The sequence below is a fragment of the Crocodylus siamensis genome, chromosome 3 (assembly GCF_052110815.1).
Source record: "Crocodylus siamensis isolate JL-2025a chromosome 3, ASM5211081v1, whole genome shotgun sequence".
Taxonomy (NCBI): domain Eukaryota; kingdom Metazoa; phylum Chordata; order Crocodylia; family Crocodylidae; genus Crocodylus; species Crocodylus siamensis.
In genome coordinates, this window is record NC_143397.1 from 83882681 (window position 1) to 83910591 (window position 27911).

General features: G+C 41.7%; 1 protein-coding gene across 4 annotated transcripts in view; it reads right to left on the reverse strand.

The window, feature by feature from the left end:
* Window positions 1-27911, reverse strand: part of NTRK2 (neurotrophic receptor tyrosine kinase 2) — a 324818-nt gene that overhangs the window by 232571 nt on the left and 64336 nt on the right. For 3 of the 4 annotated variants that reach the window (XR_016441261.1, XM_090038644.1, XM_090038642.1), the window contains exons 6-9: window positions 15020-15156; window positions 10298-10430; window positions 7915-8214; window positions 3280-3312 (exon numbers count right to left, since the gene is read on the reverse strand). Coding sequence is in view for 3 of the 4 variants with exons in the window: in XM_090038644.1 (XP_089894770.1) it covers window positions 3280-3312; window positions 7915-8214; window positions 10298-10430; window positions 15020-15156 (603 nt within the window). In the remaining variant the exon portion in view is untranslated. The remainder of the gene's footprint in view (window positions 1-3279; window positions 3313-7914; window positions 8215-10297; window positions 10431-15019; window positions 15157-27911) is intronic. The other variant, XM_090038645.1, reaches the window with a different exon arrangement.

A 27911-nucleotide genomic window follows, 5' to 3' on the forward strand; every position in this document is an offset into this window, starting at 1 on the left:
TCCCTTGCCAAAATGGGGGAGCTGGGGAGATCACCCAGCCATGCCCCTTCCTCAGCCAGCAGGCCACTGAGGAGGGAGTGAGGGGGGAAAGGGCCCCCTGACCCAGATCTGGATCTCCATCCAGGCTGTGCCCAGTACAAGAAGGAAGCACACAGTGGAGGTCATTTTTTACTCCAACTCCTTCCTCAGCTGGCCTGCCAGCTGAGGAGACAGCATGGCTGGGTGACTGTCCCGGCTCCTGGCTCAGGCTGGGGGAGTAAAGCCCCCCACTGTGAGCTTCCCTGCAGCTGGCAGCCAGAGCGATATCCTGGCCATGGCCCTTCTTTGGCTGGCAGGCTGGCTGAGGATGGACTTAGAGGTAAAATGGCCCCCACTGCAGGGGTGCAAGATGGGCGGAGCCCAAACTAGGGGCTTTACTCCCTCTACCTGAGCTGGGAACTAGGAGCCAGAGCGATCACTCCGGCTATTCCCCTCTCCAGAAGGCAGGCAGGCTGAGGAGGGAGCTGTGGGATGGGAAGGGGAACAGCTGCCATATCTCTCCCCTTCCCTGATTCCAGGCCTCCAACCAAGCTGTGCCTGGCACTTGGGGGGGAGGGTGTGTGTGGAACCCACTTTACTCCCCCTACCCAAGCTGGGAATCCAAGCAGGATGATCACCCAGCCTCACCAGCTCTGGACCCCCAGCCAGGTTGTCCCCAGCATGCAGGGAAGTCCACAGTGGGGGGTTTACTTCCACCTCAGCTGGGAACCAGGCCAATTCCCTTGGTGGAGGTGGCAGGGCCAGATGAATTGGCCAGGCTCTGGGTTGCCTGGGATTTTGCAGCTAGGGGCAAAGTTGCCCTCCTCTGGTGGAGCAGAGAGCATAGCCCAGAGCTGCACAGCATCCTGGGATGCTGGAGGACTGTGGGTTAAACTGAATCAGGGAGGGATCTGGGACAGACGTTCCATAAACCGGTTTGACCTAAATCAGTTATGTCTGATACTATATTCAACCAGGTTTATCTTAAACAGTTTGAGCATATTGAAAGCAGTTTATGTTCACTGAACTTCTGTTCTGTTACAGGTTTAAACAAGTTTCTGATCACTTAATCCAGTTTATGTGTAATTTCTGTCCCTGGAGCATGGGGCCTAACCAATGAATGGATCTGTTTGTGCAAGCCCCATTCCACATCAACTAATATAAGTCATAGGGAGGCGTAATGAAAGTGCCCTACTCTGCCCCTCCTTGGGGACTTAATGGGCCCATGCACTACAGAGTGTTACTAGCCACCACACACACACACAAATGCGTGCACACTCCACCCACCGCCTTCTTTTGGGAAGAAAAATATACCATTGAAGCCCCTGATTTTTTGCTGTCTGCAGGCCATTTTATTTCATCTGAGTTAAAGGCTGTCCCTTTTACACCCTGCTTCAATTCCTCCTATTAGTAGCTTCCTAAATTACATTTGGAGAGCTACAGTTCACCATTCTCCCTGCTTGATGTGTTTGCTCTCCCTCCCACGTCAAAATGTAAGTAAATACCTACTCCTAAAGTGCCCAGTCCTTTGGGCAGCAAGTGTTTCTCATCTCTCACAGGCTTCAACAGGAGCTGATGGCACTCCAACTTAAAGGTAGTGTTAAAGCACTTGGTAAAAAGGCAATATCTGGGGGTAGATCTAGCAGACTTTTTTCTTGTTATTATTACTTTTGCCTTTCCCCAGTAAAATCTAGACAGCAAATTCTTAGTTTTCATAGGAGTCTGAAAAATTATTTGGGGGCAAGGGGGAGTTTTGATGTGAGAAGATAGACCTTTACATCTTTATTTCAACAGAGAATGCAAGTAGATGAAAAGAAGCTTTCTAAAATTATTCCATGAAATATGCAAGGTCACAGAACAGAAGCTAGTCCCAGGGCAATTTCAAGTTCATTGACTTCAGCTTGTGACACTCTCAAAAATAATTATACCGCCATTTAAAGCTGAGTATTTTAGCTGTCATTTGCTCAACCCACTAACTAAACCAGTGAAATTAGAACAACTACAAGTTAGACTACTAAGAGTCTCACAGTGAGCAAGAAGTGATTGTGTATATCTTTAAAATTAATAAAAAAAACACAGTCCACGAGTAATAATTTCAAAAGAGAAACAAATGAAATGACACTTTATTCTATAGCAGTAGTTCTTCCAAACTCCAATTCAATAAAATACCAAATCTCTTGGGTAAATATAAACATATCAGTAGTTCTCAGCAAAGCCAATGATAGTACTTGCATGGTTAAAAGCAAGCTCAAACATCATTATGTTCTTAAACAGGGGCCTCAGATAATTTTACAGAGCAAAACTGAAGGATTTATACCTGGTTCACACTACTTACATAACAGAGCACAGGCAAGTAACTGTCTAAACTATCCAAGCAAAGCATTTGGAAAAAAGGGAGGAGAAGCTATGATTTAAATATTTCCTAAGCACTTAAACCACTTTGATCCCAAACTGAATATTCAGGCTAAAGGTTAATGACATGGAATGGAATCAAAGCAATAAAATTTAATTTAGCCTAAGGAAATGTAAGTCATGGGCCATTTCATTCAAATAACCAAATACTGAGCAGGATCCAACTCCTCCAAGAAAATAAAGGATAGTTTGGAAGCACTCTTAAAGATGGACTTTCACAGTTGGTCAATAGGCACAGCCAAGTTTACACACTGCCTTTATAGTATAGATCAGTCTTTGTAAAGAATAAGCTAAAATATTTTGTCTAATTGAGCATCAACTTGAACATTACACTTCAAAGAGACTGATAAAGGTAAACTAGAAGAGAAAATAACCTGTTTAAAGGAGTTAGCACTTGTGCCAACCTTATTTTTCAAATTATATTTTCCCCTACAGTCTAGGCCTCCTTTTACAGAGGTAAATCAAATGGTCCATTATCTTTTCGGAAAAAATATTATTTAATTTATAAAAGGAAAGATAATGAACTGAAGCTCACAAAACCTCAAAATGAATGAGCTGTGCCATTCATAGTTGTAATAAGTCTGTAAATAGCAGTAAATTTATGCTTCTACTGGTTGGAAGCAAAGCATTAGAGACAGAGGTAAAAAAGGTAATATGTTTTACCCTTAATTCACTTAAAATAAAATAAGCAGGAAAAGAACCGTTCATACAAAGGACACTTGATTCATGTTAAAATATATGCCATTCAACCAAGCATAACAGTCCATCTTTTAGCAGTTTGAGTTACTTATTATTTTGTCATTTCAAAAACAAAACAAAAAACAAAACAAAACAAATCAAATATATTACCATAAAGATCAGGATCTAGGATTGGGCCACTACCTGTCCAAGAAAGAGAAAGAGAGAAAGAGAAAAACGTTTGTAAATATTTTACAAATAATTGATGAAGAACGACAGGGCTTTCAGTTTACTTTGTTGGGTTTTGTTTTGCTTTTTTTAGTAATTTTGTTATGAATTAAAAGATTCTTAGCCATAGGAATGCCATTAAGCAATAATAGTCAGAATCTCCACAGAACAACACTCAATATAATTTATATGGTTTTTATTAAATTGCATCTTTAATTTTTTCCAGAGAGATCCTAAATGTAAGTAATGCTTCATATGAAAGATCTGATCTACTCTCCTGGCAAAGGGGGCAATTCTCACCTGCATCAAATTCTACTGCTACATTAGTGTAAATATGAAATAAGAGCAGAACAAACTATGCCTGTTGACACAATAGGAAAGTCCTCCTAATATTAATAGAATTAGAATTTGACCCTCTGGCTTCAGTGGGAGTTTCCCTCAGTTGTACTAAGGTGCACATAGTCTAATACTTTTAACTTAAATCAGGAAAACATGGTTTGTAGTTGTGACATTGTCAAAAAGCAGCATGTCACTTAAGACTACAGGCCAAAGGCACCAATAACCTCAACAATGCAGCTTCATTGACTCTGCTAGAACTGTCCCCTCAAGGACCCAAGTAAAGACCTCCCAAGGATTCACAACAGAATGAGAACCCCATGCACAGAGCAACTAGAGACAGCCAAGACCTTATGCAAGTAAGACGGGCAAAAACCTAGTTTCTTGTCCCACTATATTTTCATGTCATTTTGCACCTTTTTCTTATTAGTGCATATATATATGAATCTGATCTTGCAAGCCTTCAATACACAGAATTGTTGATGTTGAGTATATTAAAGCATCATTCAATTTACACTTGAAAAGATATCGTATTTGCAGCATAACACTATGCTTATTTGTACTGCATCCAATGACACAGCGTAAGTCCTATAGAACACTCTCTTAGTTACAGTTTATGTATGTTTTCTATTTGTGTATAAAGTCTGAAATTAAAGTTTGGAAATATTTAAAACATATTAAGAGGAATCCATCAGTGGGCATGATTTTGTTTAAGTGACTTCACATGTGCAGTTTTACAACCAGTGCAAAGTGAAATCAGAGCATTTTTGTTTCTGCTTTTCTTGGACCAAGTGCATGAAAATCTGTTGCAAAAAGTATGAAACTAAAAATTGCAAAGCACATCTAGCATTTTCATGTCACAGGGTGGTTGCTCTTCTCCAGGCTAAGCCCAGGCCAGAGAGCAGTGGTGGTAATGGTGGTGGCCGGCCAGGCAGGTTAATCCTTCCTTGCCTGCTCCCCCAGAAACAGATAGCACAGCCAGGTGGCAGTGAGCAGGAATTTGGCTAGCATGGCTACACCACAAGCTGGGTAACACAGATCAGAGATAATCCTGCCCTGGAGTGGCATAACTTTAAGATGCCTAATGAGTGCTTAAAACTAGTTTCAGGTGTTAATGTGTGGACAAACCAAGTGTTAAGAGCTCCAACAGCTGCCCCTTATCAACACATAACAAGGCCCTAAGTGAAATTTACAACAAATAAAAGAAGGATTTAGTAATACTGTGACACTAAAACAAATGCTTTGGCATGTGAGGACTGAAGTGTAATTCATTCTCAGTGTTTGTCCTAAAGCTGTTCAAAAACAGCAAGCCACATTCTTAGCTGGTTAGATGGGGACAGCTTCATTAAAGCCGATCAAACCTAACCATTTACACATCAGCTGAGGATTTTCCTTAATGTTTATAGGAATGTGATTTGCCATAGTAGACAGACTCATCCATCATATCCAGTGTCCTTCTTGAAAGTTGCTCAGATTTTACAGTAAATCCTAAAAAAGGGATTTGATAAAAAATTCAATGTAGAAATTATTACATTACTATACTATCTATGGGGCTTCTGCAATATGAGACATTTTTAGGTAACTCATACTTAGAGCACTATTCAAAATGATTCTATGAAAAACAAAGTATATTTCAGGGAACAAGCCCCTGTTAAACTGATAGATTGTCTACAACCTTAACAAATAAAATTCTCTGATTAGAAGCTAGAATAATGCATCTTGGACCAACCCCTCCCTCTTATGTGTAGCCCCCAAAATAAGGATAGTTATTGGTGCAAAGCTGCTTGAGTTTGAAATCTCCAAGTTTAAGGATCTCCTCATGAGATCTATATTATAGTTAGGGAAGAGTCCAGGTTGATTTCTGCTAGCATGCTCAGACAAGATCTCTGCTTATGTGCGAGAGACCAACAAACAAAGTCCCATAGAACAGAATATTTCCTTCAGTAAATAAAACAAAAGCTTCTGATAAGCAATATGCTTCCTGGTATTAACTGTAATGTTATTATTGTACTCCAAATATTGCCGGTATCATTGGCTCCCCTGATCTTTTAGACTGTTTCCTCAGCCCAGTAGTACAAAAGGTTGGTTGTTCCACAAACACCATACTGTAGGCAGAGAGGTTCTTGTTATGGATCCTATCTACGTTGTGACTGATACACCTTTAAAGGTGGAATGTTTTGCTGTTGATGTTTTAAGGTCCTTGAGGCTCCGTTGTCTTTATTTTTTAAATTATGTTATATGCTTTATGAGTGGGTTGGGTTTTTTTTAATTACTCTCAAGTTTTTTGTTTTGGTTTGGTTGTTTTGGGCATTTTTTTAATATCTTCAGTGCATTTGGCTGTAAGTGATTCAATAATCACAGAATCAGTTCAAAGCTTGAGGAGGATACCGCACTCCATTAAACATCAGAGCTGGTATTCAATTCTATTACGCAGGCACAAAAATGCACATATCTGGGTGTGGGCCTAATTTTTATGCTTCATTATACAGAGCTTTTTTTAAACAACAGAAATGTAATTTAATGTAAATTTATAGTATGTATATTTGACCCAATGATGGCTTCAGCAGCAGAGTCAGAAGTATTAAGGGAAGAACGTATATCATTTTTGTAGAACATTAAAACTCAGCATCACACACACCTTACATGAAACAGCTTACCAGATAAAAACTACTTCGGGGAGCCAGCCAGGATAGATGGTTTCTTCCTGTTAATTTTTAAAGACTGGTTTGTGGCCATGTATCCTACATGTAGCAATTTGTAAGATAGACACATCTTGACTACATTTATAGTAGTTTCCTCTATAATGTATTTATGAAGCCTAATTCACCACAGACTTGGAGCTATGCTTAAAAGGACACAACACAGATTTTCTCCAAAATTTATGACACGTAAGAATTTAAAACTGAAGGAATAAATGTATAATACTGCCTTCTGAAATGGGATGATCTGTTCTATTCCATGTTATAATTAAAAAGGCCAATATAATTAAAAATGCACCCAAAAGGCAACAATATCGGGTATCTTATTCTGCTTGAACTTCCAGACAGCCTTGTTAAATTCCTATAAACTTATTAAACAAAGTGTTTATTCTTCTAAATGAACGCAGCCAAGTTAAAATTGCTTTCCATTTTAAATGGTATCTCTGTAAGGTGGACCATTTTATTGGATTGTTATAATGCAGTATTGGAGGCTGCCAGTAGCTGAAGCCCTGGACTGTTCCTGTAATGATTTTATTTAGGGAAGGACTCTCTAGAGGAAAAGAGAGGAGAGAAGCTTCTAAGAGACACTGGAGTAACTGTGTCTGCTCTCAATCTACTGCACGAACTGGGAAGAGAACCATCATATCTCCATCAAATCAATGTACCTTAAATACTCAATATGGGGTCCATTTTTGATGCTTATAACTGGTAGTGAAGGGGACAGAATTCAAATATGAAAGGTTTAAAGCCAATTTTCCTGTCACTGTAAGAGGACAACATAGGATTAGGCATCACCATTTCAGTTAGGGTCAGTTTATTTCTACCCAATGGTAGATTTTCAGGTATAAATGTGCAATTACTTACACCAAAATGCTTCCATACTTCACAGGTGAGGTGCATGTACAGTAAGAGAAATTTCACGTGGACAAGTAGAAGTCTACCACTTAGCCACATGATTACCATGCATTGTTAAACATAAGACACTTACTGTAATCCCTACATTTTGAGTATCTGTCATATCCTGGATGCCAACCAAACAGGAAAGTCTGTTACAGCACCTTTAATAAAGAAACTCCCTATATAAATAGTTATCAGTGGCCATCTTGTCTCTCCTACATAAAAGAGTACTTGTTTTCTCTGCAGACCCCTCTAGTGTCCTAATGAGTATGTTGACTTGTACGTTTACTTTTCAGGATCAGAACTTATTTATTGGGAAAGGTCTTTTATAAAAAAAATTACTTCACCAATTCTGTCAGGTCATGGAAGAACTGTGGGCCTGAAATGGAATACAGCAGACAGAGCTAATTTGCAGCTCGCTTAAGCAAAGCAAAAGTGAAAAGAAGTCTAAAATGGGAAGGGAAACTTTTTTAAAAATCATAATGTAGAGAGAAGTTTAGTTTAAGATAACTCTTAAATTTAAAAAGCAGTGGATCAGCCCATTTTATTAACAGCAATATCAAATTAATACCTGTAGGCTGGTCAACAGCACTACCACTACATGATCATCAGTGTGCCATTCCTAACATAGGAAAAGGGTACTCACCATCTCCTGGCATTGACATGAAATGAGCATCAACTCGCTTCTCATCCTCTCCATACTCATTCTTTGCCAGTAAGGTATAAGCTCCATTGTTCAAGTGGGTAGGGTTGTCCAACTGAAGGCAGCCATGGTATTCACTTTGATTGATAACATGTATTTTAGTACAGATGTACTCTGACTCATTCAGTATAGCCCCTTCATAGAACCACTGCAGTGTGGGTTTAGGGTTCCCTTTCACAGTGAATGGAATGCACCAGTGGTGGTCCGAGGTTGGAGATTCAATAAATGTGATATTTGGTGCAACTATATTGAAAAAAAGAGTGAACAACATCAGAATATCCTGAACATGTCTCTCCCCCCTTCCTCCCCCCAATACTTAGGAATTTTTTTCTAATCATTAAAGCTAAAAGATAGTCAGCTTTAAATTCAACACTCTTTAGCTTATTTATAAACATATTCATATAGGAAAACAGAGACCATACACCCACTTACTCTGCTTATGGTACTAAATTCAGACCTGAATTGGACAGTAGCTCTGGAAACTATTGTTTAGAAAGGGATATACAAATGGGTTTGGATAAAATCAGGAACAGCTTTAAGCACTTCAGGTTTTGTGGGGTGAGAAAAAGTCCTCCTAAAGGTTTTTGTTTAATGTGAACTCTTCCACATTGTTTTTCAGCCAAACCACCAAGTACTATAAAAAGTGTTGAAGAGCTAATTAAAATGTGAAACAGCACTGGAATTATATTCAAAATCAACATCCACATTTTTAGGTGAGTTTCATCATAGCATCATGGATACTAGAGAGCAAGAGCAGTCCACTTCTTCAAGATGTGGGCTGGAACAACCTGGCTCTAGTCCAACTCAGGCAAGCTGGCTTCAGAAGTACGCTAGCAGTAAAGTTTGCATGTACCCATTCTGGGACCTGGCACCTGGGGGCTCCACTGGTACCAGAGCCACTTGTCCCAGCCCCCCACTTCCCAGCAGGAGTGCAGGTGCAGCTTCCAGCTGGTGGGGAGCTGTGCAGGGTAGCTGAAAGGTGCATCCACAATGCTGCTGCTTTTCCCCACCTCCCAGTTGCAGCACAGCTGTAGCTGGAAGGCCCTAGTTCCAGCTTACTTTGCCACTGGCTGGAAGTTGTGCCTGTCCTGCAGCCAAGGACCAGGGAGGTGAGGGGAAATGGTGGCAATGCAGGCAGAGCTTCCAGCTATTCACCTACAGTATAGCCACAGCATGGGCATGGGCAGAGGCAAAGCCTTCCAGCTCTGTGGGCCAGATCTATTGGCTCCATGGGTTGATCTGGCCCATGGGCAGTATACTGCTGACCTCTGCTAAAGAGGGTATCTCCTAACCAGTAAAAGATCATTTCCTACAGTACATTTTCTAGTATGCTATCGAGTTCAAAATGTCCCAATTTTATTGACCACACTATTGATTCCTTTGGGAGACTTTTCCACAACATTGCACATTTCACTGACAAGTTTTCCTTGTTATTCATCCAATTTCCGTCTAGTTATATTCCTTCATACCATTCATAATGCAGTCAATCTGGGATTCCTTGCTAACACCCTTCAAAATATTTGTGGTTTATGTCCCTTCCAGTAGCTATTTGACATCTGATTTAAACTTATAAAACATTTCATCTATAGATACTTCTTTAATCTAATCTGCCATGAGCATCTACTAAGCAAATTTTTGTCTAAGCCTGAGCCTTCCGACTGATGGTTAATGTGAAGAGTCAACAGATGAAGACTGTTTAAATATCCCACTTAATTCACTTTAAATGGATTCATGCTGGAATCTTACAGTTAAGAGGTTAGTGATTTTATCCCATGTACCAACCCTCTTGTCCTGACCATAACAAGTAAATTGATGATTTCAGAGCTATGGGCAAAGTAAAATATGCCTGGGAAAACAAATGTTACAGAATAACTATTTTTTAACACACCAGAATTACTGTTTTAGAGGAAAGACTTTAACATTTAATACTATTAAGATAACAGCGTCAATTACTACTATGTGCACCTCTCCTTCTATACACACACATATTAATATGTACACAATGTATACACACACACACACACACCTCCAGTTTATATTGTTTCTTGAACATTTGGGACTTCAAACATTGACTTAAATGAGTTCAGACTGAAAGTTAAGGCAGGTATAAGCCCAGATACACAGGGATGTTCAGTTCCATGTAGTAAAACATAAAAAAATAACTTCTGGTTGTGCTGTTAAATGTAATATAGTTCATGAACTTGGAGGATATTTTACTTCAATAACTTATGTGCCCAACAAATATTTACACCCAACATTTTTTGTGCTGATGCAGTTTGATCAGGGTTTTCTGCAGCTGAAATTGTATGCAACACTGTTTACGTACAGAACACCGTGAGCTCAACAGAAGCTTGGTCTTCTCCCACAATATTTTCTGCTAAACAAGAAATCCGTAGTCCACTGTCCTTAGAAGAAACATTCTTTATGGTTAATGAGGCAGGATTCTTACTTGTATCACTCTACAAATGACAAGAAAAGAAACAAATGTGTATCAACTACCTTGTAAAACAAGCGACAAGAGTTGAAATAACAATGATTCCAGAATCTTTTAGTTTTCCTCCCCTTTAACCTTATTGCTGTGCAATTGACTGGCCATTTTATATATATAAATATATATATAAATATGTCTGTCTGTCTAAGCCATTTATTTTATATATATATATAAATTGCTTAGTCCACCTGCGTGTCTGTCTGTTTGTAATGCTCTTGGGGGTGTATGGCTCCTGGTGGAGCATGGCTCCAGCCAGTGCTGTGTGTGGGGTGAATTGCTCACCAACAATGATGGCAGGGATGGAGCGCTGTCATGGAGGTGGATGGTGGAGCACCACCCTGCCCATCATTCTTGACAGGCATTCTTGACGCAGGACTGGCTGGAGCCACGCCACACCAGGAGCCACACCCCCAGGAGCATTATAGACAGACAGACAGATGAACAAGCCCATATATACATATATAATATAAATTACATGGCAGGTGGACTAAGCCTTTTATATATATATATATATATAAAAAAAATAAATGGCTTAGAAAGACAGATAGACAGACAGATGGACTGTTTGTAATGTTCTTGTGATGCATGGCTTCCAGTGGGGCAGGGCTCCAGCCATTGCTTCACACAGGGTGAATTGCCTGTCAAGATTGACGGCGAGGATGTGGGGTGAGGGAGTGGTGCAAGACCAGGCACGGAGGGTAGGAGAAGAATGACAGCTGGGACAGCACTGCCATGACAGTGGGGATGGAGGGGACAGAGTGGAGGAAGAGTGCGGGGCCAGACATGGAGTGGGGGGGCAGGGAGAAAGATGGCAGGGATGGAATGCTTCCATGACGGCAGGGATGGAGGGGACAGAGCAGGGGGTTGAGGCCAGCACTGCTGGCCTCACTGTCCCCCGGCCCTGTTCCTTGCAGCTGGTGGCAGCAGTGTGGGATGGTGGCGGAAGGGGACAGAGGGGACAGAGTGGGACTGTGGAGCACCACCATAACAGTGGTTATGGAGGGGATAAAGCCCTCCCCTGGCCCTGCTCCATGGAGGCAAGGATGGCACAGGGTGGTGATGGCACGGAACTGGCCTCCCCCCCCGGTCCCCACCATCATTCTTGATGGGCAATTTGCTACTATTTTCATAAAATTTTATTCAGCACCATAATATTATATATTAAATATGATTCTATGGCCCTCTGTTGATTTATACCCACAGAATCTAACCTAAGAAACTGCTGATATACAATTTTTGTTGACTTCATCAGTACTGAACAGTGTAGAAACAGTATGGAATTCGGTCTGTTCATTATGCCCTTTAACGACACTGTCTGTGTGCTGCACAACCTCTATTATCTAAAATTACAAACATCTTGATGCTTTAAAACATACTAAGGTGGGGAACCAGAAACCATGAGTGCAGATTTCAGAAGCCAGATGAATATATAAACTCCAAGCATCAAGGGCATCCATCCCCAGTCTCTCTCTTCTGACATTTCTTCCTTTGCATGAAAATTTGATTGGCCTGTTCATACCCATTCCCTTGCTCATTCCCTCTGTTTTATCTCATCGCTCATTCATTTTAAGGCCTACTCTGAACTTCTTTTCTCAGTCATGCTCTCACCCATAGGTGAGTCAGGTGCACCAGCATAACAGGCATGTCTGGAGCATCCCCTTCAAGGGATTTCCAAGGCAAACCTCTACAAGCAGACCAACCTGGAAAGGCACTCTCATGGCTTCAGGGGCCTATTCCTGATGGAGAATTACCAGGGCACATAGGATTGGGCCCCTGAAGCCCCTGGAGTGTCAGTCCAGTGTGGCTGGAGAGGCAGTTCCAGGCTGCCTGTGTTCTCACACCATAAAACAAGCAGACATCCAGCACAAGAAAGTGGCATAAATTTATACCACCTATTGTCATGGTCACAATTTTGGACAGTTTTGGTGCAAAAAGGGGCATGGACATCTGTTTTCTTGGGCTTTGTGCCTCCATAAAAACTTTTTGGAGGCACAAAGGCTACATCTGTTTCCAGCCTACTTTGCCACAACTACAAAGTGTTCTCCCTCTCAACTTAGTTTTGAAAGATTCCTTCTAGCCTGAATCCTTTCTACAGCAAATTGGTTTCTTCAAGCTCCTGAACTATTACCCCCATCATCTTGTTGCATTTGAGTGTAGGCTGATCAAGGCACACCTTGAGTCTTTTATATTTTATAAAGCTCTGTGCACATTTAAAGTACTACCTAAACAATAACTGGATTATGTGCTGCAACATTAAAAGACATCAGGATGAATGACAAATGAAGTGTCAGGTCTTAAACAAAATTGCTTGGATTCAATTATCTTAAAGCAGGTCCTTAAAATGGTCAAAAACAACTCTCTGTTTTCTTCAATTTTACATAAAATAGGCTAACATTGCTTTAAAGAAGAAAAGTAAACAAAATAAATCTGAGAAAGTGAACAGTTCACAAATCTACTTAACTTCCCTTGCTAGGAATTCTATATGATCCCCATGACAGAGCTGCAGCACTGCAGGCGGAACCATACTAACTTCAGTATTCCTCTTTGAGGTGTAAGGAATTGTCCATTCTCTCATTCCCACACCCCTCTTCTCCACTGAAGTCAACAGCAAGACTCCCATTGACCTGAATGATGCAAGGCTTCTTACTCCAATGCTACATTTACCCATGTGTTTAACTTGACTCACTAGTCCTACTGTAATCACTGGGACTTCCACCAGATGAAATGAAAGAGTCCATTCACAGGGAACTGATTGCAGGATCAGGGCCAAAGTGCATAGTAAAAACTCCAACTGAAGCACAAGTTAAGCATGTGGATAACTAAACTCTATTCCTACAAGGATTTTTCCTTATAAGAAGAAAATACACAGAAGTACTAGGAGGAGCAATATGAGAGACCAAAACAAAGATGTGAAGGTGTGGAGAAGAGGAATAAAAATAGAAAACCAATTAGCAAAGAAAGGGAAGGCTAGTGGTAAATGGCAAATTAATTAAAAGAGCACTCCATGTCTTACTCTTGAAAGGACTAGTGTTACTCCATAGCTAGCCTTCCATTACAAGCCCCTTTGAAATTTCACAGATCCAGAATTATGCCAGGATAGAATTTTCCTGGAAAGCTTTTAAATAAACTGGATGCTGCATTTTAAAGATAAAAAGGGTTTTGAAAAACCTGAGGTGATCTCATTTAAGCATTATCCTCCATTTGTTTTGGTTTAAAAGAAGGCTTGGCATAGGCTCCCCAAATTGTTTTGATCCCTTGATCTTGGTGGTGGACTGCTGTATTTGGCTAGTTTAAAAGTCTAGTTTTAAAATTAATTTCTCTGTATGTTACAGACCTTAGCACTCTTAATTCTAACAGCCACAAAGCAAGTGTCATGATTACCTGTGCAGGCCTAATGTAATGAGCTGTAACAGAAGTTAAAAGGCCACATGACATTCTGGTTCCCTTGGGATAAAAAAACCGATTCCTTGCACATCCTGCACACTGCACTAGCTCTTCTTTCTGGCTTAGAAAAATTCTTAAATATTTTTAAAAATTCAAGGCAGTTCATAATTCATTGTAGATGCAACTATTATTGCAATTTTTAATGCAGAGAAGCAATGTGTTAAGGTGGAGTAGAGAGGCAGACAAGGTCAACTGTACCACTTCCCCAAAATTTCATCTATAGCAGATATCCCTGTCCTTTTCACATTTAAGCGGATGTGGAAGATAGGAAACAGCCTTCTTTGTCCAGCAAAGGCCATACATCTCATATGGAGTAACTTAGGCTGTTTACACTCTAAGATGGCAGAAAATCACAATTTCAAGACTAAAGTCACAAATTCCAGAATGCAATGAAATCTTGTCAAAGGCCTTATCAGCATCTGCATTACAAAGAAAATAATCAATGTGTCTTCGACTTGTACACACTGTGAAAATGGGGACAGAATGGTAGGATTGTAAAGGGCAGCATTTGGGTGATATTATAAGTTAGTATTTTATATATTATAATTAAATTTTGTTATTTCCTCTAGAGTAACTTGGAATTTTGTATGAGTAGAGTAACGTCAAATTTGTATGTTGTTATATTGTTAAAGAAAATAAAAACCCATATTATCAAGGTGATTTTCCCCACTAAAGTAATTAATATTTACAACTATAACTCAAGCATATCATATCTGTGGTCTGAGAATACAGTACAATTATATGCACAACACTTTTTTCATGAAACTTCACATTTACTAAACTAGTATTTTCCTGATAATAAGTGTTTGAGCTTCACATTCCTAACTCATCATGTAACTAGTATTCTTATAGAATTATAGATCCGTAGTTTACAAATGAAGGTACATATACTTAAAAATCAGTATTTCAAAGAATAAATATGTTTTTCCAAGAAGCATTGCATCAGTCACTGTGGATTAAGAACAGCTGGAAAGTAAATGTAAGGATAACATTAATTTTCCATTTCATATTTATGATTATAAAAATAATAAAGATTGAAAGCCATGCTCCAGATCATCCTTCAGTAGATGGATTCAGTCTCTAGAGAGACACCTATTTGAATGAAAAGCTTACCTCATGGTTTGAAACAAGATTAGTGAAAGCCCAGGATACGTTGGGAAGTGGCATTCCAGTGGCATCACAATATACTGTGATGCTATTTCCTTCCAGAACAGTGAGGTTATAACTGCTTAAGTTTGCCAAAGGCAAGCCTATGACACAAGCAAAAAAACATATATGGGTTTATGTTTATCAGAAACACTTTGAAAACAGTCCATATGTAATCAAGAATGCAACTTGCTCAGCTAATCACCGATTTGTTGTTGTTAATTAGTGTTCAGTCAAAGAATGCAAAAAGCTCATTTGATAAAAGTAATGCCCTGGAGCTACTCTTTTCCACCACATACCCCAAAACATTTTATTTTCAAATATATTAAGGTACTGACATAAAGGAACATAGGTAAAAAGTAAAAATGGCACTTAAGCCAATTCTAATTTGTGCCTCCAATCTTGAGGAAAAGTAGGTTGTTTCTCGCCTTTGTAATAGTTGTAATAAAGTCTTTATTTTCCTTTTGCCCAAATGATATTGTCTTAGTATTCCCTATGCCATATATATACCATGGGGAAATTGTGCTCCAGGACTTCATGCAGGGGAGGATCTCCAATGGACTCTGTGGCTGCATCCAAGGGTAGGGACAGACATTCAAAAAGCCTGAACCTGAATTGATTCTATTTTTGCAAATTAGTCTAACCTGGCTAGATTAAATCAGTTTGAAACTGCACAGCCATTCTCTCTGGATTGAGGAAATTCAGAAATTCAGGCACATACCTGCAGTGGCTCAGGCTAGAAGCAGGGGGGCACTAGAGTAGCACACCCTTCCCTTGCACAGAACTGAACTGAGGGTGGGGTGTGGCCAGGCCCTGGCAGGACACTGTGATTAGGGAGGTCTGTCTGAAACATCCCAGACTTTTCCTGCTCACTGCTTAAGGGGTGGGAGTATTGTCAGCCCCTAGCCCCCTGCGAGCACTCTAAGGCAAGCGGGGCGGGGGGTGGTACAGTGCATGTATCTGTTGAGAATATGGTGCTTTACAATCTCCCTCCCTTCTTCTTTATACTGTCTGCAGCAAACTAACATGTGAGCAAGCCAGCAGGAGACAGATAACAGTGCTTATCACCTGATTAGCAAAACAACAGCCTCTCTCAATTACTTCAAACTTCTTAAACAGCTTACCAGCTGACCTGTTGATTAGCTCCAAACAGCCCTAAGCAGTCACTGTTCTGTCAGCTTATCCCAGTGAAACTGGAGACACTCACACATCTGCATTAGCTAGTATACCACATGCGTAGGATCCCTGAGGCTAGCGTTCCTGCTGTGGGAGATGGGAAGGAGAGGAGGATGATTTCCTGTTTGATCAGCGAGGGGTGGGTAGGACAAGGGGAAGCCAGGCAGACCTTGCTGTACCTGCAAGTCTCTGCCAGAACTTCAGCCAGGGAGCAGAGGGGAGGGCCCAGCCCTGCTGTGGAGCAGAGAGCCCCATCTAGCCCAGAGAACATGCCAGGATGCTGGGAGAGTCTAATTTAATTTAAGCCAGCAAGGCATCTGGGACAGATATTACATAAACTGGTTTGAGCCAAATCAATTAAGTCTGATACTACATTCAACCAGGTTTATCTCAAACCAGTTTCAGCTATTTTCAGACTGGTTTATGTGCACTGAACTTCTCTTCTGTTACAGGTTTAAACCAGTTTCTGGGTCATTTAAGCAAGTTTATGTGTAATGTCTGTCCCTAGCCCTGGTGTGTGTGAACGCTTGGTTCCCCAGGGACATGTAAGCAAGTTTACCTTGTATGCTGCTAGTTGTCCCCAGGGAATACCTATGCCATGTGTACTCTGCACATGGCAAGTCACCCTGGGTTGGGCAGGGGAGACTGGGGCCAGCATTAGGCTGGCCCCAGAAGCCTTACTTGGAATCCTGGGAGCCTCCTACTTCATTCCTACACTATCCTCCAGGCAGCAGACTAGTTATAGAACCTAGATCATTTGCTGGGAAGCTATTCTAACTTCACTCAGAAATGGTCCTCTGAATTAGGGAGACAAAACAGAAACACCTCACCTCTCTTCCCTGAATGTAGTGATGTTCTAGTACAGGAATAAAAAAAACCCCACAAAGCCACTCTGGGAAAGATTTTCAGCTAGCTCACTGCCCAACAGGTCTACCACTGGTAACTCATTTAAATGGACAATGCTTAAATTAAAGCAGGACTCTTGAAAAATATGACAAGCAGTGTATGCAACCAAGAGTAGATTTGGTTTTCAGGTGCACAACACATGACAAGCATATTTTTCCTGTCCTTCAAAATTATATTTATCTTCATGGAAAAAATAAGCACACAGGATGCTAAAAATACAGGACCTTTGTTAGGAAATGTTGTGCCATCATCTGGAGCCATCATGCACTATGGATAGAGAACTCTAGCCTTGCCTTTGACCATGAAGCACACCTCATCAGTAATGAGAGGTATGTTTTGTTTGCAATTTATCATCTAAAACAACAGGCAGTGCCTGCTATTCCAAATACCTATTTACTATACTTCACCATATTCCCTTTCTCTTTCTGGTTTAATCAGCATGAAACTAATGAACTTCCATTATGAAATTGCAGGTATACAAGTATACCAAGGTGATGTTTTTTATAAAGTCCAAAATAAGCAAATAATCAGATGATTTATGTTAAATGGGCCACATAATATGTTAGCCAAAAATCCAGTAGTAGCTATCTATACTTGAAATATCACTTTAAGCTTAATTAGCTCAATAAAAATGAAATGAGAGACTGTAATAGCAAAGGCAAGACAAATTGTTTTCCAGGCACTGCTTTCTTGCCTAATAAGATTTGAATTCGGCACGAGTATACAATAACTACTTAGGCAATTCTGCTACTGCTTTAAGTGGTGCTGTAATGTGATTCTGATTATAGGCATCATGGATTTCTTCTATTATGCTCACTTTATAAATCAGAAGTTGAAATTTATTGAGACAGAGCTGAATGGGTTGTATGCCTTGATGCCATAATCTGTTAGCGAAGGTAGCCATCTGCTTTTGTTTGCAGTGGATTCAAACCTCAGTAGTGTCTGTCAACCAGGCAGGAAACTAAACTAATTGTAAGGAACATTTAGGTATTAATTATTTTGAATTGGGAGCAGGGAGGACAAGTAATGAGATCATTTGCTCTCTGCAGACACCCTCCCACACCACTTCTGAAAACGCTTTGACTCCTGTGGTCATACCAGATTCTGGGAGTGAGACTTAGCCATTAACAGGCTGCTACTTCTTCCCAGTAGTACCATCCTGGACAATACATATGTGGTATCACTTAAGTAAAATGAGTAGTGCTCAAAGTGTGGCTCTATTGTATTCAAGGTTTCTGCTAACACCGTGTTTTATAGAAAACTTCTTATCTAAACAGAAATAAATCCAGTGTTGACCCATTAGGGCATTAGTTGGATTTATATTACATTTCTGAGACTAATTCTTGCAGTGATTTCTTATTTTTGAACCAAGTGTCTCTACAAGACAAGACTGTGAAAGTCAGTGAAGGCAAATCCTCCCTTTCTTTAAGAGAAATAACTGCATGCATGCACTTTCCCAGACAGCAACAGGAGCTCCCTCTGCCCCAACAGATCACTAGATCACAAGAGGGCTCTGAAGCCCAAAACTGGTAAAAATTGTAGAGATCCATGCTCATCAGAAGGGAAATAAAGTAAAGCTTCATAACCAGCTTAGTTATGAAAGAACATTAAAGGAGATGGCAATCAGTTTATGGAGGGGATAGGAGAACAGAAAGAGGTGCCCTGGCTCTCCAGTTAGGATATGTGATATATGAACCATGTTTGCAGTTCCCAGATTCCAGAGCAGGGTGGAAGATGTCACATAGAGCCAAGGAAGAATATTTTCCCTTCCTATTTCTACAGGGGTCAAGGTATTTTTTTTCACTTGCCTCAAAAGCATTGGTTGTTGTCTGGAGCCAAGGCTAGGGCTTTTGACTGGGATATGACAATGTTCTTGTTGAGGCTAAAATAATTTTGGTTTTCTGGTTAGAGGGCTTTGCCTCTCTAGTCAGGTTCAGAACAATCATGACAGGGAATCAAGAAAGATTTTTACCCCCTGGGCATATCAGCATGTACAGTGAGGGGTTTTGCCTTCTCTGTAGCATAGGGCATGGGCCTCTTCCTTTGGGGGTGCTCCCGGAAAGCATGGCCAGAAGAGGAGGACACTAGGTAGCCTGTGCAGTGGAGAAGAAAAAGGGATGCACGCACCTGCCTCTGCTGAATGTGGCTACTAGATCTGTGGCCCACACAGTGTGTGGCCCTCAGCTTCCTCAAAGTGGTACACCCATGGTCTAACTCAGAGGTTCCCAACCTTTTTAGATCAAGGACCAGCAAACCGCAGACTGGCAAACTGTGGACCAGCAGCCAACCCCTTTTTATACTCAGTACAGGCATACCTCGTTTTATTGCACTTCGCTTTGTTGCACTTCGCAGATATTGCGTTTTTTACAAATTGAAGGTTTGTGGCAACCCTGCATCGAGCAAGTCTATCGGTGCCATTTTTCCAACAGCATTTGCTCACTTCGTGTCTCTGTGTCACATTTTGGTAATTCTCGCAATATTTCAAACTTTTTCGTTATTATTATATTTGTTATGCTGATCTGTGATCAGTGATCTTTGATGTTACTACTGTAATAGTTCTGGGGCGCCACGAACCGCGCCCATATAAGACGGCGAACTTAATCGATAAATGTTGTGTGTGTTATGACTGCTCCACCAACCAGCTGTCCCCCCATCTCTCTCCATCTCCTCGGGCCTCCCTATTCCCTGAGACACAACAATATTGAAATTAGGCCAATTAATAACCCTACAATGGCCTCTAAGTGTTCAAGTGAAAGGAAGAGTCGCACGTCTCTCACTTTAAATCAAAAGCTAGAAATGATTAAGTTTAGTGAGGAAGGCATGTCGAAAGCCGAGATAGGCCGAAAGCTAGGCCTCTTGCATCAAACAGTTAGCCAAGTTGTGAATGCAAAAAGATTATGACTTGCTGAAGGCTCAGATGATGGTTAGCATTTTTTAGCAATAAAGTATTTTTTAATTAAGGTATGTACATTGTTTTTTAGACATAATGCTATTGCACACTTAATAGACTACAGTATAGTGTAAACATAACTTTTATATGCACTGGGAAACCAAAAAATTCATGTGACTCGCTTTATTGCGATATTCGCTTTATTGCCGTGGTCTGGAACTGAACCCGCAATATCTCCGAGGTATGCCTGCATTAAAAAAGGTTGACTGCTGGTCTGCTGTATGCTGGTCACTTACAGTTCACAATTTGCCGGTCCACGGTCACTTCTGGTGACACCACGCGGGGCCCTGAAGCTGGAACTTCCAGCTGGAACAACCGTAAAGACACTTTCACCCAGTGGGTGGGAGGGAGGCGCCAAACCTCAACCACGGCAGCCACTGCTGCAGAATAGGACAGGCCAGCCCTCCTGCGGACCGGCAGCCAACACTTCATGGCCCAGCACCAGGCCACAGCCTGGGGATTGGGAACCCTTGGTCTAGAAAACTGGGCCTTGAACTGAAATGCAGAAGACCAGGGTTTTATTTCCCAGCTCTGCCATTGAACTGTCATGCAGTCTTTATCTTCATGGTATCTCTGACCCCCCTCCCCGCAACACCCCCCCCCCACACACTTTCAGGAACAGTGACTGTCTCTTACTATCTGTGTGTAAGGCACCTGAGAAAATTAAGCTCCAATCTTCATTGGTCCTCTCACTTGTACAAATAGTAATAACAATGGACCCAAATCAGGATGATACTTAAACATAAGTAAATAATCCATGAAAACAATGGATGTAGGTGAGATAATACATCATGCTTAAACCATACTTAGGGCACATAAAGTTCATTAACTCATGCTAAGTGCCCTCTGAGGCTAGGGACAGACATTACACGTAAACTGATTTAAATGATCAGAAATTGGTTTAAACCTGTACTGAAACGTAAGTTCAGTGCACATAAACCAGTTTCAAAAGGACTGAAGACAGTTTGAGATAAAACTGGTTGAATGTAGTATATCAGACTTAACTGATTTGACTCAAACCAGTTTATGCAATGTCTGTCCCAGACTCCTTCCTGATTTAACTTAAAACAGAGTCTCCCAGCATCCTGGCATGCTCTCTGGGCTGGGCAATCTACTCTGCTCCCCAACCAGAGCAGGGACAGGCAAGGGTGGAGGCCTGGCCCGACACTGGCCCTGGGAAGGGGGCAGGGAAGTGGTTTATTCCCTGCGCCTGAAGTGGCAAAGGAGGAGTGACCATGACAAGGGCAACAGCCCCTTTTAGTGTCCAGGAGTGTGAGTCTCTTCCCAGCAGGGTGGGGGCGGGGTGGGGAAAGCTGTTGCCCACTAGTGGTGGCAGTGGTGCTGGGGGGTGTGATGGCCCCCTCCGAGCTGCAGTGCCACCGCCCACTCTGTGCAGTCCACAGCAATGCTGACCCCACTTGTGACACCCTGCTGGGAAGAGGCTTGCTCTGCCCGGACACCCCTGCTCCCTCACCACTTCATTTGCGGGCCCGGGGACAGCCAGAGGCTGGCTGACAGGGCCCGTTAAGCCAGTGGTCTCCAAAGTGGGGTGCACACATCCCAGGGGGTGCGCAAGATGATCCATTGGGGTGTGGGAAGAAAATATTAGAACTTCTGTTTCTATAAATATACATATATTGGGGGTGCGTGCTCAAAAATTTTTACTGATAGGGGTGCGCGATCAAAAAAGTTTGGAGACCACTGCCTTAAGCAAGTAGGCAGGGAGGGGGGTTATTCCCTCCTCCCTCTGGCATCTGGTGGAGGGAGTTTATCCTGCCACTTGCACCACACATGAAGCCAGCAGGGGCAGTGGCAGTCAGAGAGGGCAGACCCCACTGCAGTCCCCTGGGGGCAGTGGAGCTAGAGGGGAGAATAACTTCCCCCTCCCTGCCACCCCTGTCTCAGGGGTCATGCCAGCCACAGCAGCAAAGGGGAAGCGCCAGGCAGACCCTGGTCCGGGTCTATGCTGGTGGGACAGGGACCCCCCCTGGCCAGCTCACTTCAAGTTACTGCTAGGGCTGGCCACCCCGCCCCAGAACAACTTCCCTGTAGCTGAGGGCTGCTCTAGCAACCCCTCGGCTCTTGGCCTAAGAGACTGCAGGCATGTGCCTGCATTTCCTCAGTCTGGACGGGATGTGTAGTTGCAAACTGATTCAATTCAGGCAGGTTAAATTAACCTACAAAGTTGAATCAATTCAGGCTTCGCCTTTTTGTTTATCTGTCCCTAGATGTAGTGGCAAGTCAGAGCTGTGCAGGAAAGAAACAGTATTAACCCTTAATAAGTGACTGCTTACAGCATATTCTTACTAACATTGTTTAACGTTCCACAGATCTAGTGTAGTCTAAGTATAATGTGTAACTTTAACATTATTCACATGCTTTCTCAATTTTGGCCTTACTTGTTGCTGTTAAGGAATCAGTAGGAGGATGGCAGTGAAAACAGGCTGTTGAAGATTCTGAGACAAAGGCACAATTTTAGGTCTACTTTCTTCTCTGTGCAGTGATCTAAACTCCACCACAGACAACACACATGCTTTTTGATTAAGTGAAACTGACAAATATGCATGTTAATAAACCAGGCGTTTTCTCCTTTGTCATGTTAGGGTGATGTATGGGGGCAAGAAGATTCTTCTCACAATCTCACTGCTAGTACAGCTCTCTCACTTTCCCTCTCTCCTTTTAAGTTCCTCACCATCACTTAGATCATACAGTACACACCACTTTGACTTAAAAGTTTCACATGTACATAGTTCTAAATGACAGGTGTTTTTATGTCTTCACTTACTGCAAAATTAAGCAATACAAAACAAAACACCACTCAGGATCCCAAAATGGCAGGAAAAAATGGCATGAAATTCACCTGAGAAATACTGACATACTCACTCCCTTTCATATAAATGAAATGCTCCATGTCTGGCACTTGCACTAAAAGCCAGTGAGATCTAGAATATGCTTTATAAAACAGGTGCAGGTCATCCCACCACCCCCACCACTACTTTTAATGCTTCAGGGATTAGGTTGCCCATGCAAGATCAGCTTTCTCTACTGTCTGAATGCATGTTGATTTGAATCTGCATCTCCCTCCACCTAACCAGGCTAGAGGATCTTGTAGTACTGCTCACTGAATGTGTTTTCAGGGTAGAAACAGACATTGCCTTACATCATATTTGTGTTGCCATAAAAAGTTTTATGGCTGAACAAAGGGCATGCAAATAGACACCCCTACCTTTGTTGTACCACATCAGTAGTGTTAAATAGTGCTGCTTTACTGTGGCAGATGTCTATCTTCTCTGTAGTGAGAGAGTGCCTAGAGCTGCCCAAACTCTTCAGTCACCCTCAGCAGGTGCTCTGGGACTTAAGGGACTCAATCCTACACACCCTAGAAATTCCCATATAGGATTAGGACTCTCAAGCCTGGGGATTTCCTCCCTGACTTTTCCTGCTTATGGAGGTGCACCCCAGGGAATCCTGGGGCACCTCTCTTTAAGCAGGGAAAGTTGGGGTTTCCTGCTTATGGAGACCTGCCCCTGGGTCTCCATGGGTCGGCTTCTATAAGTGAGGAAATGCCACTTGGGTACAGGTATGAAGGCGTGGACCTGGGAAATCCTCTGCACTTTGTGCTTCCATGTCAGACCCACATAGCTCTATGCCTCCACAATGTGAGATGTGCTGGGTCTCTGCTGACCCATGCCTCATGCAGAGGAACAGGTTGGCTCAAGTAAAGGCAAGGAGGCACTGGAAGGCACAGGATTCAGGAAATTCCCAGCACCCCATGCCTCCATGCTGGGATCTGCACGAATCTGTGCCTCTACATGAAACAGATAAGTGTGGAAACTAGTGTGGATCCCAGAATGGAGGCACATGGCACTGGGAATCCCTGGGTCCTGTGCTACCCCATGCCTCCATGCCAGGACCCACGGTCATGCAGAGGCTCAAGTCAGCACAAATTCCAGTGTGGAGACATGAGGTGCTGGAGATTCCCTGGGCGAGGCATGGGTTGCGGCAGCAAGGGATAGAGTCTCCAAGCAAGTGAAACATATCACCCACTTTCCCTCACTGGACCCCTACCCAATGCAGGACAACAGGTGGTGTGTGATTTGCCCAATAAAGTGGATCAGCTGTGGAAGGATGCATCCTGCTACAGCTGATCCACTTTATTTGTCATTATCTGTTTTTACCCTCGGTGTCTTTCATTGCAGCTGTCAAATATCAACCATGCCCAAGCAAAACAGCCCCAATAGGAAAACCTGGGAGTCACCCACTTCAGAATACTTCATAGCCTGGTAGATGAAGCATTGTCCTGAGAGGTAAGAGATGTGGGTTGAAATTCCCTAAAACAGAGAATGGTTTTGAATCCAGATTTCCAATACCCAGAGGGAATACCACAAACACTGGACTATGCTATATGAAAGAGGAGCACCGATTCCTCATCCTAGCCCCCCAGATTTTGTTTCCAGCGATGCTATTCAATGGACTGTGTCTGAATTTACCAATAGTTTTGGAACAACTGAAATGATACATATTTTTAGTAGGGAAAAAAATTCTTGGCTCTAAAGAGGACCATCCCATTCCTGAACACACAAAAGTATATGTAAGGGATTTTATATATATACATATGTATGTATGTATGTATGCACACACATATGTGTGTGTGTATTTATTTATGTGTGTATATGTGTATCTCTGTGTATATATGTATGTTATATATACACACACACAAACACCACTTTTATATATTATTTATATATTTTATTATACATGCACCTCATATATGAGGTGAATATATAACATATGAATTATTATATATAAATATATAAATCAGGCAGACTCAGGCAGTCCTGGATACCCAAGATAAGATCCAAAAAAAAGAAAAAAAAATTGGCATCTAGAACAGAACTTCAGCGGAATGCATTTACTTCAGCTCAGAATAGAGATCCTGGAAACATCTGTATCGCTGCTGCCCAGCCCTGAAGGCACCTTTAACTCCACAGATACCTTAAAAGAGGTGTTTCTGTATGTACATAACACACACACACACACACACACACACATATGAAGTGCTTTCATGGAGAAAAAAAAAAGATATTTGAAGCTTTTTTGATAACAAGGCAACTGCATCTGACTTTCATTATGGTCCTTCTATTCCGTATCTGAAATCTCCTTAATCATATTCTTAATACAGCTCAGACAGACTGATGAATTTAATATGGGAGACAACAATCCTCAGCTACACTGAAATGTGTGAAGACATACTTTTATAGCCACTGCTTCATTAGTAGTCTCTCTAGTTCAAGGGGTGTAACAGACCCAATCGTAGCCTGCTCAGTGCATACCAGATTTCAAAAATGACATAATACTGCTCATTACTTCTTAAACAGTGGCAAGAGACTCTCTCACATATGTCTTAGTTTTGATTCTTCTGAAGTATACAACCATGCTATAACTTGCTATTCATTTCAGCTAGCCAACTACATTGTCTGAAGGAAGTGGGATGCTTAGCAAAGAACCTTGTCAAGAAGCAAAGGGACCTGGCTCCTCAGATCCCAAAGAATGTTTCCTGGCTCTAAATAGGAATGTATGGAGAAAAATACTGTGATCAAAACAAAACTGAGCAGTTCTGGATAAATGCTATTAATAATTCTTCCTGATTCCAGAACACAAACATGTTTAAAAATGCTAGGGGGAAAAATTTCCCCATGGTTTCATAGACTTAAAAACAAAAGGAAAGGTATTTTAATGGATCTAGACATAAACCCAGGAATTGCTGGTAATAGGATTCACTTGCTGTGCTTCACTTAGCAACAGACTGGAGCCAAGAGGATATGAGCCAAATTCAGCCATGGGATAAATGGGCATGTTTCCACTGAAGTCAAGAAAAGCACACTGCCAAAATCAGTCCTGTTGCATCTTTAAAGCACTGTAAACAGGATGCCCTAAAACGTTCCATGTAAAACATTCATTACAAAAAAAAAAAGCATCATCTCCTTCCCCTTCCCTCCCAGCTCAAGTCCAGCCATATTTATAGGTCCAGTACATAGAACTGTATCAAAGAACCTCTTAAAGAGGTTATCCAAAGCAAGTGTTTCGAGCAAGAGCATAAGATTTGAATCAGGCAGTCCTGAATATTCAAGATAAGAGCCAAAAAGAAAAAAGAAAAGAAAAGAAAAAAAATTGACATCTAGAACAGAACTTCAGCAGAATGCATTCACTTCAGCTCAGAACAGAGATCCTGGAAACATCTGTATGGCTGCTGCCCAGCCCTGAAGGCACCTTTAACTCCACAGATACCTAAAAATCTCCATAATTTCTTGGCTGTATGGCTATGCACATGCCCAGAACTACCCTAGTCCTGGCAAAGCTGAGCAGTTCAACACCTAGCTCACATCAAAGCCTAATTGGGAGCCAGAAACCAGGCATTTTAAAATAAACAATTTTACTTTATAATTTCCAAGGCATAAAAATAGGGAAACGGAGCTCAGGCCTTGCCTTCCCCCTCAGCTAAGTGCCCAGCCATGAGGTTACAAAGGCAGGATCCCTTTCATCCCCTCTCTCTCCCCTGACCCAAAGATTCTCGAATTCTTTTCTCTACAGTGACACAGAATGGATGAAAAGTGCCCTCACTTCAAACAGCCTCTAGCCCAATGGGAAGAGCATTATCCTGGAAGGTGGGGGTTTGAATCTTCTGGGAATTGCATTTGGGATTTCCCACTCCCTGCATCAGTGCTCTAACCATGAGCTTGTCCTGCTCTGTTCTTTCAAAAGAAAGAGCACAGATACCCTTCCCCTTAGGAAAGGGTTCAGCTGGATGGAGATACCTCTGGGAAGCCTTGAATAAGGCATCTCAGGATAGGGTTTAGGCTTCCCCAGTTAGTTAGCTCTAGGCAGCTGCATGCTTAGTAATCTGATTTTAGGCAGCTCCTCACATAGCACACTGGCTGCCTTGGATCTCATTTGGGGGTGCCTAAGTCACACTATGCACAGCACTAGGAACCAGACACCTTCCAGAATTCAGGCACCTAAAAAGGCAAGTATTGCAACTTCCAAGCCTTTTATTGGATTGGCCCCCATTCCTGTGCTGATATCTACAGTTTCTCCATATTTCCCTTCCAAAGTAATGAGATGAATTCAGTACAGCTGTGCTGGGTAAGGCAGCCACAGGTCTATCAGGTGAATTGAGAGCTCGGCTAGGATTTTTAATACACACTAATAAGGGCTGGATTGACTGAGTGCAAATGTCTGGCAAAGAGCTTCTTGTACAGTAGTTTATTTCAAACACATTTAATGTGGCAAAGTAAATGCTATTCTGGTCAGTCTTCAGGATTTCCTACATTAGAAGGAATGTTGGAAAAATACAAAACCCCAGTCAAATATGATAGTAAAACCAACAGAAATTTTTTTTTTCAGGTCTGAACAAAAGGGCCAGGGTCGGTAACTCACAAAGTATAGGTTTTGCAGTCCTGACATCATATTTGTAGGCCAAAGGGAATGGCATGCCTGTGCTGCCATTTTGTACAGCATAAACTGATTTCTTTACACTAAAGATGTGATCAAAGTTCAGCATCAGTGTTTATTTACACTGCAAGGATGAAGTAGCAGCAATACTTAATTCCTATAGCAGCGCTTTTTTCCCTGGCTGCATCTCAAAGTGCCATACAGAAGTAATCATTTTCATTATGTTTGTTCTCCAGTGGGGAAAGTTAGGCACAGAGAGGTAGTATGATTTGCTCCCTTTCAGGCCCCTCAAAGACTGAGTGCTATAGCTATTGTAAAAGGGTTTCATTTCAATTTACCCAGAGAGCAAGTCACCACTGTGAAAGGAAAGACTGG